At 35.9% G+C, this 16,794-nt stretch overlaps 1 protein-coding gene across 1 annotated transcript; it reads right to left on the bottom strand.

The window, feature by feature from the left end:
* Positions 1–6,710: 6,710 nt before the first annotated feature.
* LOC311079882 (C-type mannose receptor 2-like) lies at positions 6,711–15,115 on the bottom strand (the record flags this gene model as incomplete). The annotated part of the gene is made up of 4 exons (XM_084109605.1): positions 6,711–7,078; positions 7,243–7,578; positions 10,932–11,297; positions 15,079–15,115. The coding sequence occupies 4 exons, from the start codon at positions 15,113–15,115 to the stop codon at positions 6,711–6,713; spliced, it is 1,107 nt and encodes a 368-aa protein (XP_083965731.1).
* Between the last annotated feature and the right edge of the window lie 1,679 nt (positions 15,116–16,794).

Raw genomic sequence — 16,794 nt, 5'->3', positions numbered from 1 at the left:
GTCTATGGATATCTTCCAAAAAAAAAAAAAATTTGGCGGATTTTTTTTTTCTATATAGTGTTGATATGGCAACTAGTAAATACACAAAGTTCCTCATCCAAGCATGTGCGGAAGTATTTAAAACAAGCGTGTTACAACTAACCCCGCGTTAGGTTGTGCCCCGCGCTCCCCTATATCCCAGTTCTTAGTCTAGTTATTGTCTTGCTTGTTAGTCAGCCATCCTTACCTCTGTTTTACCCCCTCGTGGGCTTTGTTTTCCCTGTTTTCTGTTATAAATAAACCTTGTGTGTTTGTATATTGTCTGCAATTGGGTTCATTCTTCCACCTCATGACAGATACAACCATATTTTTGAGAGGTGACAAAGAAATTGTTGCAGCATTTAGGTGTTTAGATATGTTTTCATCAGTTTCTGGCTTAATTAGTAAGGGATAATCCACGGCTAGCCGTGCATTAAAGGATTTTATACTACAGGGCCGTTGAATGCTTGAATCTGATTGGTTGACGAACGTTCTAAGGTGTGCATTATTTTCAGGGAAACGCACAGCTAAAGTAGTTCCAGGCAGGTCTTGACCGCATTACAGTTCCATATCACTTCGCGTAGTCAACTGTAATAACGGAAAATAGGATACAATTCATAACAAGAAAAAACATTTAGCCCCATGCGCTTGATCTGCAATTTTCAATGTCTAGCTTCACAATCAATGGAAACATGCATTTTAATTTTAATAAATAAAGTATATAGTCCTATATAATCAATAGAAAATTAAACTGAATATAGGCTAAATAAATGGATAGTCCTGCAGCACGGATTTTTATTGCAGATAATTTAACAAATAAATAATTATTGATTGGCATACTTGTTAAAAGGGCTTTGGGTTTCATTTATTTGGCTAGTCTACTGTCATCTGTCAATAATAGAAACAAAAGAATGAACGAATTAATTAAAACGAATTGAATTAATAAATAAATAATAATATTGACGCACATGCTTTTCTGTCTCATTATTGCACATCTCTCTCTAATAACTGCATTAATAACTGCATAAAGCCGGGGACACACTTTAAGGCCGGTTATGAATGTTATTTGATTCTTATGACTGATCATGTCCAAACGCGTGTTCAGCGCATTCAGTCTGTGTTCAAAGTCGGTGTTTAAAATATGCTGCGATGAAAACAGTCAGAGAATGTGTCAGCTAGTCGTGTGTCCCCAGCATTAGTCTGCTATGTGGCTCAAACCTCCGTTACTAACTCTAAAATGACGTTTTGGAATTAGCAACGGAGGCATGGGATTAGATGCGTAAGAAATTAGTCCTACATACAAGAGCGTTTTAATGACAAAAACTTTACAAACGTCTTGAAATACATAATCTGAACAATGTTTCGAGGTGTGGTAACTGTAGTATAAGCGGAATAATTGACTTCAGGCCGTTGAATTATTAGAAAAATAATGCACAGCCGAGGTGAACGGCCACACCGCTTCGCGTCGTGACCGCATTACCACCTCGGGTGTGCATTATTTTTCTGATAATTCAACGGCCTGTCGTCAATTATTCCTTACTTAATGCACGACGTAGAGGCGAAGAACCACCCGACGCGAAGCGCCTCTACGAAGTGCATTAAAATTCTTATAAATAAGTTAAAGCTGTAACTGATGTTTACAGTGTCATTTTTTAACAGACATGTAAAAATGACGGTTATTTCTTAAGTTAAGGCTCGTCAGTTCTTGCACTCCGACCGCTTTAAATAAAGTAGAGCCATCGGATTGCTTTTATTTGAATGAATTCACATTTATTTAAATTCATTATTAAAAGAGAGAGACAGAGAACTGAAGGAGAAGGAACAGAGAGAGAGAGAGAGAGAGAGAGAGAGAGAGAGAGAGAGAGAGAGAGAGAGAGAGAGAGAGAGAGAGAGATGCGTGCGCGAGTTACCTGTGTGCGTCTCTTCTTTAAAGTCTATCACAGTGGTTCTCAACCTCTCCTGCAGGGACCCCCTGACAGGCCATGTTTCTGTTTTAACCCTGAAATGGCACACCTGACTCAATTAATGAGTAGTTATTAGAGTAGGAAGAGTAGGACTTAGTCAATTAATCAATTAGTCAACTACTCATGATTAAGCCTTTAATTATTTGAATCAGATGTGCCATTTCAGGGTTAAAACAGAAACATGGCCTGTCAGGGGGTCCCTGCAGGAGAGGTTGAGAACCACTGGTCTATCAGCTAACGTCCCCTCGTTGCTTAAGAATATAGCTAACTTAATGATTCTTTAATGGATTTATTACAATTATTTATGAATGACAGGCAACACTGACAGTGACAAGGCAATCTTTATTTGAACTAATCATGTCATTTATTTATTGTTAATTCTTTGTGCCGCTTTTTGTCATTCATCGTCTTCTCCAAGTCTTCTATTTCGTCTTGTGCCTGGGCCCATTTCTCAGAGTTGCCATATTCACCATACAAATTAAACGATATGAAAAATTCATCCATTTAGCCTACCTAAATAAACGTTTTCATATGCGTCTCTCACTCTGCTTGCAAGTGTATCTGTGTTACTATGGTTACCAATGTAGCGGATTAATTTCGAACTGTAATCAAACTGACTGGAACTACCTGTGCATTAAACGGTTTTACTGCACACCTTCCAGCCAATCAGAATCGAGTATTTAAACAGCCCATGGTATAATAAATATTAATAAATGCAAATTGTTCCCTTTGAAAGATATACCTGATGGTTTGGTGGAATACCAGTTAAAAACCAAGTCTCTTATTTGGGGATCAAAATATGTAAAAATCAAAAGGAAATAATTTCCTCCATTAATTGATAAAGTGCAAAAGAAATTTAATGTGGGGTTAATTAGAGATTTATCTTTGACTGGTAGAATATTGCTATCCAAGGCTGAAGGGTTGTCTAGATTATCTTATACAGCAATGGTTTTAGATGCTCCAAAGTCAATTATTAGGCAAGTTAATAAGAAAATGTACAATTTTATTTGGAAGAATAGGCCACATTGCTTAAATAGAGGAATATTAGGCAATTTATTTCATCAAGGTGGTTTAAATGCCATTGACTTTGAAGTTTCTAATACTGTCTTTAAAATTAAATGGATTCAGAATTGTATCAAATCTAATAACAAGTTGTGGTATTATATCCCAAATTTAGTTTTTAACCAAATTGGTGGTATTAAGTTTCTTCTCAATTGCAACTTTGATATTAATAAAGTCCCTATTAAGCTGTCTAACTTTCATAGGCAAGCTCTGTTATCCTGGTTGCTGGTGTACAAACACAATTTCTCTCCCCATAGATGTTTGATATGGAATAATAAATATATTAAATATAGGAATAAAACACGTTTTTTGGAATATTGGTTTAGAAACAATATTTTATTGGTGACACAGTTGCTTCGCCGTGATGGTCACTTGCTTTCATATGGAGAATTTCTGGATAAATTCAAACTTCCGATATCTGCAAAGGATTATGCAGTAGTTTTTGATGCAACACCTTCTGGTCTCCTTCAGTTGTTGCGCTCTGCTAATGCTGTTGATTGAATATAACTATTGATTTCAACTTGAGGTTAGAGGGTATAAGTATTGTTGATAAAAAAATGCAACAATAATTTCCTTAGACAGATTTGTTGTTCATTTAGAATTCCTCCAGCTAAAAGATTCTGGAATTCACGCTTCCAGGACATTAAGTGGGAGGAGGTTGTTATGGTTTCCAGGAGATACTGTGTCACTAATAAGATTTGTGGGGTTTCATTTAAAATTATTCATTGTATTTATCCAGTTAATTAGGTCATAAAAAGATTTAAGAAAGATACTGATTTGAAATGTCTTTTTTGTAATTTAATTGACGAGACTATCTGTCATCTTTTTTTTGGATTGTATTTGTTCTAAATTGTTTTGGTGTGACTTTAAGATCTTTTTTAAGGGGATTTCTGGAATTGACATTACTCTGGAGGATAAGAATATAATATTTTTTTTTACGATAAGCCTTTAGAAAAGAACATTTGTTTTTGTTCTTAATTTGTTTATTATTTTAGGGAAATAATCACATTCATAAATGTCGATGGGCAAAAAATTCACCTAGTTTTATACAATTTAAATCCGAGCTTTGTCAGTATATTAAATCATTTGAGGGTGTGAGGAACACCAAGGCAAAAAAGACTATAGAATGTTGTAAAGCCTTGAAATGATATCCTTTTTAAGGACCTTTGTATTATTTTATAATTAGAGGAATGGATTTGATTTCAATACCCCTGTGTAGGCTATATAGTTGTTTATATTTGTGTTATATTGCTTATTTCTTTTTTATTTAATTGTATTATTTTTAATATTGGTATCTATATACATTTTATATATTGTTTATTGGTTTCCTTGCTGTTATTATTGTTTTGTATTACTATTATTTTTGTATTTAATTGTTGTATGTTTTGTTACTGAATAAAGCATATTAAAAAAAAAAAGTTACGTCAGCCTCAGATCGCAAATGGACGCTGGCGAGGCAAGATGCACTTGTTTTCTTCTCTCTTTCCAGTTAAAATTGGTATGTTTAAAAGTGCTCATTCGGTTAAAGTTCATTGAATAATAAGCACAATGTGTTACTGAATTGATTATTCATATGTATGTTGTGAGTTTTCTGTGACTTTTATGTGACGCACGTGGAGCTAACCAGTGATTTGTGCACAGCGTATAACGTGGAAAGAGATCTGCGCAACGGATAGTATTCTGATCAAATTGCCCCATGTGTTTCCAGGTATGTTCAACTTCAACTTAACCAGTATAAAGTGATCTAATTTATGTAATTTGGGTCTATAATGTATATCTGGATTGTGCTTTTGAACATGTATCCTATCTTTAGTTCTCATGTAATTAATTCTATCGTTTTACTTCCAACTATTACGCTGGTTTTGCGGTTCTAACGAGTATAATGTGACTGCATAATGTTTTGAGGGAATATTTGTTTGATTCGTACAGACATTATTCTTATGTTATTACTGATATGCTTAAAGAATACACATCCAGCCATTTTATTACTTTATTTATTTTTCATTTAACAACAGTAATGGATTGTTATTACTTTAATGTGTAGGCTATTACATAATGTTAAACATGTATACAAAGAGAGTTACGTCAGCCTCAGATCGCAAATGTACACTGGCGAGGCAACGCACTTGTTTTCTTCTCTCTTTCCAGTTAAAATTGCGTATAACGTGGAAAGAGGTCTGCGCAATGGATAGTATTCTGATCAAATTGTCCCATGTAATTGTCCCAGGGTCAATAAATACAGTCATTTTGAAGCCATCCTGCTGTCTGCTGTGTGGAATTCCTTATGTACAGAACTGGATCTGCTACACACTCTCGCTGCGACGCGCGTTACAAATGCACTTTAGAAATTCAGAATCAAATCATTAATTGAATTGTATTTCATTGTGAATCGTCTCAAAATCGAATCGTTCTGAATTTGCGAAAATCACTCTTGAAGCAAAAACCTATGAATCATGAATCAAATCAATTAACTGTTGTGGTAGATTTTTCTTTTTTCGCACCTGACTTAAGTCTACCTGAGTCTCGTCTACAGTCGACATCCCCATTCAATAATATTTATGCTCTAGCGCGTTTCCTCGACGTCGGCCGAGTCCCCTAACCCTAACTTGCTGCGCAGCAATAACTAAACAGACAGACTTCAGACAATGCCTTTGGAATATGCTTTAATCACGGCCGGAGGATCTCAGACAAATTTCAGAGAGAATCCCACCAGCAAAAGGAATACAACACTTTTTATAGAATAGGAGCATGGCAAAAATGACATGAAACATTAGGCTACATAATATATCCCTACAATTTGATTGGTTCTTCATATGCAAACCCTTCTGTTACTAGGTAGGAGCAAACTTAGATCTCAAATCATTAGGAAACAATAGAAAAGGGTTAGAAGTTCATTTGATTATTCAATATGTCATGAGAATATTCTAGACAGTATATTTGTAATATTGTCTAGCCAGCATCTCAGAATTTTTCACTGGTTTCGACACAATCTTCAGAGTTCATTTTGTTCAAGTGTTAGAATGTTAGGCTTAAAAGAGAAGTAAGGTTAGATGTTAGAGTCATAATTAGTTTGGTATACAGTTTACTATTTTATTCATTAAAAAATCCATCACACTGTCGACCCAAAGATTTACACCACTAATTTATTCCAGGAACTGAAATGTGCATGTTTTGTAAATTACATCATATCCTAAATATCAACCAAACACACCAACAATCAAATATAAATTTTACATATTTGTTACATTTAATTGACAGTTTATTGTGACATCACTTCACTTCTGCCTTTCTAAGAATAAACCAGATTTAATTCTCCTGAGACACAAATAATGATTATTCTTAAGAGCTGCTGCTCACAGAATCATATTCAACAGTTATTGATACAGATATGATTAGTGAAAAACATAAAGGCACATAAACACACTATAAAAAAAAAATTGTTAGTATTTTAGATATCTAAAGAATAGTAATCATTGGTGTTAGACAACTTTGATAAGATCACATTATGTCATAATAATTAACAGAGAAATAAAACAGACTTTTAAAACACAGTTAGTAGATTCACTCAGAAATGACTAAAGATCAAATCAAACAAATGAAAGTAAATAAGAAAAATAAAGAATGAAAACAGTGAATGTAAGTAATCACACAAACATTGCCGTCTTCTCACTCCTTAGATCTGCTGCAGATGAAGTTGAGTTTGTGAGTCTCAGGAAGGCTGATCCAGCGCTGATCTCCTCCAGACTGAACTGCTCCTTTTCTCTTCGTAAGGCTGCAGTTTTCTGGTGTCGTTCCGTTCCCTGGAGCCCAGTTCTGATAGCACACGACCTCTCCGCTCAACCAGAGCCACATGTTCATTTGGCAGTAGTTGTGTAAACCCAACCACACCGCCTCAGTAGACGCACGTTTAACCACATTCATCACACGACGCTGCATCTCGACTGAAAGAACCGAGACCAGATCCGTATAATTCTGTCTGCAGTATCTCAGAGCTTCAGGCCACGTCAGATTCTCTTTGATCAGAATCAGTTTATCTGGACACAAAACAAACCACAAGCAAAAACTAGAGAGAGACTGATCAAAAACAACATGCAGAACAAACACTGTGGAGGAATCTGTCATGTCAGACATGTAGCGTGAACTTTAAGATATCTGGAGGTGATGGATGGATTGTGTGTGTTTGTGAGGATCTGCTCACCTTCATGACACACAAAAGGATATTGGAGGTTGCAAGTGTCATCATACCATTGACCCAGAGCGTTCGGAATGATCATTGTACAGTTTTCAACACCTCCAGCATTATTAGGTTCACCAGACTTCCAGTATCTGAATGAGGAGTTACTCTGATCTGACCACTGCCATGAGTCTCTGAACAGACCGATCCAGACATCATAAGATCTGTGACTATCATTGATGAACATCTGAATCTGTTGATTCTCATTCTGGTTCCTCACACTGACCAGATCAGTGTGATTCTGTCTGCAGAAACTCTGAGCGCCTCTCCAGTTCTTCGTCTGATTGACAAAGACGAGTCCTGTGTTCACTTTAAGAAAAACACATGGAAACAGATTCATAAATCAGTTTGTTCATCATTCTTACGCTGATTTATGGTTTTTAATGTGAATAAGAGCAGCGAAGCATCAGAAACGTGTAATTCAAATACTGTTTCTACAGCTGATGATATATTAAATATTCAAATTATATTCATGATGATTTTGCTGATATAACATCAAGTATCTATTGTGAATTTCTGTGATAATTTTATTGCAACTATATTTGTCCATCATGTTTTGTTACACATTTCTCTGGAATACTGTATTCAGACACACAGAGCTGAATGAGAGACACATCAAACAGATGAAGATGTTAAATTGCATATTAATGTTTGTTAACTAGTTGTTAACAGCAAAAAAATCAATTCAAAAGGTTGAATTGTAGTTGAATTGTATAATGTATGCAAATTAATATTGTTGCAATAATAACATATTAGCATTATTAGCATATTAGCATATTCTAGCAAATATTAGCATTTGTCTTGTTTCTAGTCTGATCGTTTTTTCACATTGTAATGGACAATTTGTCTTTGTGAGTTCAGTTAAAGGCAGGGTAGGTAGGAATTGTCTAAAAAACTTCTTTTTCAAATTTGTTTAAACTTTATGTATATATCAATACATAATTAAAATGTAAGTACTCTGAAAAAGAAAGTATAAAAATCGAATGTATGTAGACCTCTCACGGCTGTTTTAAAGACAGCTCATTATTTCCATTCACTCCACCCTCTCCCTTCTGGGCTCCTTCCAAAGACAAGCCCCCAAAACACATGAACGCGCGACTCCGACCGCTGAGCTGAACACGCATTATTTACCTGAGACGAGCGGAGAGGAAGGACCGCAGTGCATGTAGTAACATCATGTCAGAATCACATGTAATAAAAAAATCTAACTTTATCATTATGAATATAAACAAATAAGATGTATTTTAGTACTCACTATCAAGCTAGTATATCGATATTGGTAAAGTTTAAATTATATATTTTTTTGATTCGCTAACGAGCTAGTTATAACTATAAGGCAAAGCTAAAAACAGGTTGCATTGATACACGTTTTTCCATTTCCATCAGTTACACTGTGATGGCGATGAATTTCGTGTAAGATTCATAACATATACGTTCATATATTCTGCATGTAAGAGTTTCCATGATGAAAGCATTGTTGACTCTGAGGGTAAAAAGTTCCTGGATGCGGAGTAACGTCAGGTCTACTAGCTGTTAAACATGTATTTTGTTATGTAAAGTTAAATTTTGCACAATTCAACACGACAGCTATCAACTTGAGCTAGGCCTATTGATTATTTATCAACTATACTATGGCTCGCTAAGTAATGTTATGATAGCTATATTAGGCAGCTACGTGTGCTAGTGATACATGATTCATGAAAACATAAACAAAAAAAATATGTCTAATCAAATTACAAAAAGAAAGATTACCTGTCCAGCAGAAATAAAGCCATCAAGGAGTCACTTTTCAGCCCCTTGAGGTCCCTCAGTTCTCGCCATCGCTGGAAAGCCACACCGATATTGACTCGCGTTTTATTTCTTGGTTTATCCAAAGACTTTTTGTTTATTGCCTTTTCTAATACTGTCTTCTTTTTTTGGCCTTGTTTGCCTTCGCTAACTGCATATGCTGGTAATGTGAATTTTGAACGCTCTCTCTCTGCCATTATTTTGCTATTCCTAGGTGCCTCTTGAACTCCTCAAATCAAACGGGTGCGCGCATGTAGGCAGATCCTTTATCAACAGGGTGGTTACCATGGTTGCGAGAGAGAGTGACAGTCGCCTAAGCCAATCCTTTGTTTCGTCCCGAATGGAAATAATGAGCTGTGTTTAATGCAGATTAAACGGTCTAGAGTAACTCGATTTTTATACTCTTTTTTTTCAGAGTACTTTAATTATGTATTGATATATAAAGAAAGTTTAAACAAATTTGGAAAAAAGTTCTTTAGACAAATCCTACCTACCCTGCCTTTAAAGTTCATCTAACAATGACGATTTTTACAGGTTTTGTGTTAAGATTTTTTTTTTTTATTATTACATTTTATTTATTGTGATACATGTAACAAGTGAACACAATAAAATCCCACTGAAAAGACACTGAATTTTGTTCATAAATATCAAGATGGGGCAAGTTGTTGTACGTCTATTATATGTTGGAATTGTATGCATTCATTAATTCATTACAATTTACAGTATGTTTGTCAAAACAATGGTTGATATTTTTCAATTTAAAATTTACAGTATAAAGTTTTGCTGAAAATATAATTCTCTATGCTTATAATGGCAGATTCCCACAGTTATGGGAAATATCAAATATCAAAATGTAATGTGGTGGGAACAATGTTTCCCGGGGTCGGAGTGTTCATCGCGAAGTTAGCAGGCGTGTTAGTGTTGTGGGGAACGAGGCGGGAGATTTTTACCGATTTTTACCGCGCTAGCCAGCTTTGTCTTCTGACCGTGTGCCTCTCCGCAATCGCGGCGACAGTATTGTGGTGGAGACGGCCCGGGTATGTTAGACAAGGTTGAAGTATTCATAGGACAGTTAGGGGGTAACGTGGAGGCAGGATGGGGAGTCGCAATGACAATGACAGTAGTCCGAGCTGTGCACGCAAGGCAGATCTGGCCGCGCCCGCGCTGCTCATGTGTGACACGGGGCAGAGGGGCTATTATGCATAGTCTATCGCAAACTGATGGGAATGCCCGCTTTGTGTGTCATATGAATAATATATACGTGCCCCATACATGGAATGAGAGTGCCTACTGTATGTAGTAAATGGAAAATCTCTACAGCAAAAGGCCAACCACTACATGCATTCAGTTTGTTTCTACCATTTATTAGTAATGATTTACACAGTTTGTTTACTACTTACTATTTACCTGAGCATTCAGTATTGTGCAGTAGTATAGCATACAGAAGGTGAGGGACATTTTGGGGGGAAAGAAGTGCTGCATTTTATCATTTAAACGTGACTTTTCATGAAAATTCTATAATCCAAGATCGCCGCCACCATATGGCGTCATAATATGCAAATTAGATGGGAAAATGTAATCCCTACATAAACTTTGGGTCATCCTTAATATTTCTCTAATTTACAGAAAGTCTCTATCTTTTATCACTTTTAAGATAGCCTTTTGAAATTAAGATGTCAAAAAAGAACGGTTTAGGAAAAAACCTCTGGCGCCTAAAGGGTTAATATCAGTTTATTTTCTATAAAAAAGTTGAAAGTGTGACAAATATCCACAGTCTCTTCTACATTTATGACCACATTATATGGTGCATCTTTTTATTAATAAATGTTTATTGTGAATTTGTGATTGTATGGAGCTGCACTTACTGTTATTAGATGAACTGCAGATGAAAGTCAGGCTGTTCCTACATGGATAATCATGCCATTGTCCATTTCTCATGAAAGCACACTCATCTCTGCCTTCAGGTGGTCCAGATCTCCAGTTCAGATAGAGCGCAGGTTCACCTGAAGACCACTGCCATTTATCAACACTCGTCTTCTTCAGCCCAATCCAGATATACTGATCACCTCCATCATTCACACTCTTCTTCAGCTCGTTCATGTCGTTCATGTTGTCAACGGTGGCCAGATCTGTGTATTTCTCTCTGCAGAATCTCTGAGCTTCAGTCCAGGTCTTCAACACGTTTATAAAGTGATACTGACGCTGAACACATTCAGATACGGAGCAGAGAGCTGTGAAAGAGAACGTTTGATTTAATGCTTTTGTAACACAGGTTAGAATTCAGCATTTAAGAAACAGAAAGAAAATAATATCATTTTCAAATAATTATATTTCTAATAAAATACTGAAAGTATTAAACAAAAAGCTGAATAAAGTCATTGTTGATATTGCCACTGATGATTGTTGATTGAGAACCCCTGTGAAATCCAGTGTGGGTTAAAAGCATATGAACCCCGGATTTGGTGAGTTTCTAAGTAATATTTGTTCAACTTACTGAAAACTGAATGTTTGTTTATTGAAGTTCTGAAGTGTTCTATGTTTGTAATAGTTTCTGAAGGAGTGTGAAATGTGATGTAATATTCCAATTAAGCACTTACATGCTATATTGCGCATAATTACATATTCTGGTATGTTTTATATATGCTGAATATGAGAGAAAAGGTTTTTTGAATACTATTTTCATATAGAGTGATAGATGATTGATGAATGTGTAGTGTGTGTATATTGTGTTCTAAAGGAAATGGTGTGTAAATGCTTTTGAAACTTAACCTGTTAACCGTTGCCAGAGCGCGGACGCACTGAAGCGGTTTTATTTATATATAGTTCAAAGTTACTATCAGATTTAATGTTATACCTTGACAAACTATACATCATTAAAAAGATATAAGACTCAAGTTTCAGAATTTGACCACTATTGTATTCTGAGAAACTTATAGCGACAGTTATTTCTTAATTTGTGTCAGGAGTTATGAAATGAAAAAATTAGTCGATACCTTTGATATGAATTATGCGCGTCAGCCGCTTTCATTCATAAAAAAACTCCCGTGCCGTCGTCATGACAGCGATACACAAAACAACGTGCCTCAGGGCTTTAGCTCAAAAATGTGCAGATTTGGAGAAATATTGATATATTCTCATAGGTTTACATCAGATTTCTATAGACAGGAATAATATTTATTGAATTTATACCCAAATGCGTCGATGTAATCATTATGAGCGTTTGCATAACTCTGATACTGTGTTTTCAATTCATACCAATAGCCTGAGGGCGCCCTCGCCGCCCTGTGCACAGTATTAGAACATGAAGAAGTGCCATAATCATGTGACAATCCAGGAAGCCTCGAACACACACAAAGCTAACGAGATCGCGCTGTAACTATGGCTGTAACATGCAGTTTTGAAGACAATAAACATGTTTGCTATGATATTTGAGTTACCTGTGTTTTTCAATCCATGCCAGGTATTTCCATAATAATAGATTATATTTATAATGTAATGCTAATCTATATAGAATCGTTGTGCAGAACACTATCCAATAGTATATTTTCTGTCTGATTTTTTATCTGAAGCCAAATTAGATCACAAAAAATTATTTAAAGGTGCCCTAGAATGTGAAATTGAATTTATCTTGGCATAGTTAAATAACAAGAGTTCAGTACATGGACATGACATACAATGAGTCTCAAACACCATAGTTTTCTCTCTCTTATTTAAATCTCGTTTTTGAAAAACACCCCTGAAAAACAGGCGAATCTCCACATAACACCGACTGTGACGCAACAGTCGGGATCATTAATATGTACGCCTCTAAAAATTTGCATATGCCAGCCCATGCTCAGTGCCAGGCGAAACTTGCAACGCATTCTCATCCTTGGACGTCACATACTGACCCTTGTGACATTTCGTCTACATCGAACGCACATGGCACCCTTTAGCGTCAATATGACACGCACAGGATATGGGTAGGTTTAGTTCTGGGGTAGGTTTAGGGTTAGACCGCTAGGAGGCGCCTTCTGGCTCATATCTATCTGCGTCTCATATTGACGATAAAGGGTGCCATGTGCGTTTGATGCAGACGAAATGTCAACAGCGTCAGTACTATGACGCCTTGGGATGAGAACGGGCTGAAACTGCACAGCCGAATCATCAGAAGTTCTGCAGGTGAAGAAACAAGCGAGGATCATAGGGAAAATGGCAGATCTATCTATCTATCTATAATCGGATACCGCTACAGTTTAATTCGAAGTTGTTAGTTACTCTGCCCATTTCACGACTGTTTTTCTAACCTGGAACAATATCAAGCAGCCAGGCTTCTCTCAGCGTTTCATACTGACGAAGGGGGCAATTTCAACTAACGTTATATTCCCGCAAGCGGTAAGTAGTGATTTTATTAACGATAATTTACACTGTGTTATCTAGATCCAGCGCGATATTGTTTTTTCCTCGAGAGACATCGTGGCTTGCAAACGAGCGAACGAAGCATGGCAGTTGCTCAGTGTTTGGATGTACAAATGAACACAAAAATATTTTTTTAGCTCCTTCATCCGAGCCTCTGGAGAACCAGTGGGTTATGTGAATTTCTGATGTGTAATTGTTCAAGTTCAGACAGATAATCTTTCTCTCAAAGTCGTTCAACACTGTTTATGCATCAGTAAATCGCGTTGCAGTGATAAGATCTTCATTCACGCGATCAACAGGCTGTCATCTGCTCAATGCTCATCACTGCAACCTTTTATGTGATGGGAATAGATCTAAATACTTAAAAAACTTCTCATGATTCGTTAATCCCGATAGCTGTAATAGTAAAAACGTATAAAAGCTGTAATAGTAAAAGTTTTCCAGATAGCTCTACATGTAATGCCAGATATTTCATATGCAAGCATGTCAGCCAATCACAGCAGTGGGTGTTTACACTGAAGTCTCACAGCAGACACGCAAACAGCCCCTTCAAACAGAGTGTTCAAATCAGAGGATGAAATCAGGCTAGGAAATATGCCTTTTATTTCTAAATTATAACACATTTTGATCTAAAAAACATACTAACATTATAAGGGCACCCCTGGAAACATTATAAAATAATAAAATCATCCATTCTACGGCACCTTTAAGACGCTGTTTGTATGAACAGGTCAGGTTTTTTTTGTGTGATTGGATCAAACCCTTCATACAATGAGATGGCGAGCCTCCCAACTGAACCTCTGTGAATTTGAGAAGTGCAGACGGAGTAATCCTGTGCGTTCCAATGGATTAGTGCTTCTACTGATCAGGTGGAATCCAATTCATTGCATATATTCTGATTGGTAGGATCTGACTTTTCAATTATTTTGCACTATTGACTGTTGAACGAAGCTTTCATCTACACCAAGAGACTTTTGCACACACTAACATATTTTTTCCACTCTGGATGACAAAGAAACATTCATTTATACACAGACTGAGAAGTTATTGACTGTTATATTGTTGGAATTGTTTCAAATTGTTTCAAATTGAACTATTGTGATATTGTACTTTTCTTATTTCAATTGTTTTAATTTGGGTTCATATTTTCTATGATCTTTTATATAAAGATATAAAAAACGCTCTTATTAAACTAACAGTTAGTAAAGCTAAATATCTATAAACCAAAATAGAAACTAAACAACTTAAACAACAACAATTTAAATAGTGAACAGAGCTCAAAGATACCAAAAAGCACAACAAGGGATTGAAAAGAACAGTTATTTCATTTGTTTTTATTTATGTTTCTTCTATTGTTGTTGTGGTTGTATTACATTTGTTTCTTATTATTATTACTTTTGCACCAACAAAATACATTGAGTCATTTCCAGCTATTATCTGTGTCCTTGTGTGCCTTGATCACTTACCCTCCTGTAACGAACCTAGTCACTGGTCCAATATCAGGTGCCTAGAGTGACCTGTCCCTGTGTCAAGTATCTCTTTTGCTACACTTTTCATAACAGGGTCAAACCTGATGAAACTATAAACCATAAATAAAACGACAAACACACTCACCAATGAGAAGAAGAATCAAATATAGAGTTTGGTCCATTTCTGAGGAAAAACAGACGTGTAAAAAAAACCATCATGTAATAAAAACATTTTAGCAGCATAACTTGATTCACAATCATTGAGACAATATTAACATCTGAAAGTCTAATTGTGTTTGAAGAATGAACATGTTCTTACTTTAGAGGTCGTGTGTTTCTGTCCTGAGTCTGATGTTTCTGTCTGCAGATTTAAACTACGCTATTATTATATCTGCTCTCATCCCTCATTCAGCTCATCACGTCACTTGTGTATTTATCTAAAACTAATTTTCATATCCTAATTCTTCCTTAGTTGTACATTTTTCCACCTCTTTTCCTTTATTTGCATATTGTCAGTCAATATCAGTCCATATAAACATATGGACCTTGAACAGAAAATGTAATCATATTTCCACTCATAATTAATTTTTTAATATTCACAACTAAGCAGCTGCTTTAATGTTATTGCTGAACTGTATAACTCGTGTTACATCCCTGTTCAATTTATTGTGTGTTTGTGTTTCTCTGTTTTTGGTCACTTTTTATCTGTTTGTGTGTGAACTGAACAATCCACTAATGATCTGATTGATGAGGGTTGAGTTCATTAGTGAAGACTGGTGATACTGGTTACTGAGAGCCTTTAAAAGCCCCTGTTTGAGACTCCAGTCAAAGAGAAAGAAACGTGTGTGAGATGAAGGAGTGAGTTTGACTATTGAGAGAGTATGGGTGCTTCTCATTTCTTATTTGTGCATCCTTGTTTTCTTTCCTCGCGTCTCAGCTCCACTCCTGTAGGATACAAGCAAACATTATACTTATAGTTTACTATTTATATATTATTTTTGCACTTGCAATATACTACTATTTTCAAATGTAGATTTTTTTATACTTGAAAAATACCTTCAACTGTACTTAAAACATTTTAGGAAGATATTTAGAAGAATATCAGTAACCAGACAGTTTTTGGGTCCCATTGACTTCCATAGTAGGAAAAAAATATACTATGGAAGTCAATGGGACCCAAAAACTGTCTGGTTACTGACATTCTTCTAAATATCTTCCTTTCTGTTCAGCAGAATAAAGAAATTCATACAGGTTTGAAACAACATGAGGGTGATTATATGATGACAGAATTTTCATTTTAAAAGTGAACTTCTCCTTTAATAAAACATGTACACATTTGCATGTTAACACATCCTCATCACTCATTTGTTTATATCCACATTCAGATGTTCAGGATGGACAATATTTACATCTCTGACATGAAACCGTGAGATTCATCTGTTAGTTTTACTGCAACAACAGGAAAGTTACACTATAATTGAGTCCCAATTCAGAGCTGAATCCTTCGAAGTCCAGTAAGGTAGAAGTGAATATTGTTAAATGAGACACTCTAAAATATGGAGGATTTCCTGTTTACATCACCAGCTGTTCCTGCCCCCCCGCTCCTGTCGCCTAGCAACTGTGACAGATGTGTTTCTGACAGATATTTAAATACAAAAATGGAGCCAGAAATGATTCTATTTTTTTTAGAAGCCGCCCGGCATATCTCAGGCTGAGACAAGACCATAGACAGTTAAAAGAAGTATTATAGATTTCTCATGTTATTTAACTGATATTTCATTTCATATTTGAAATAAGCAGGGTAGGGTTGTGTAACCCTCACCAGCCGAGTACACTCGTATAATACTATTAAAGGAGCCCT

Source organism: Abramis brama (assembly GCF_963993115.1).
Source record: "Abramis brama genome assembly, chromosome: 3".
NCBI lineage: Eukaryota > Metazoa > Chordata > Actinopteri > Cypriniformes > Leuciscidae > Abramis > Abramis brama.
Note: the sequence above shows the minus strand (reverse complement) of the source record. Positions and strands in the feature narration are given on the sequence as shown.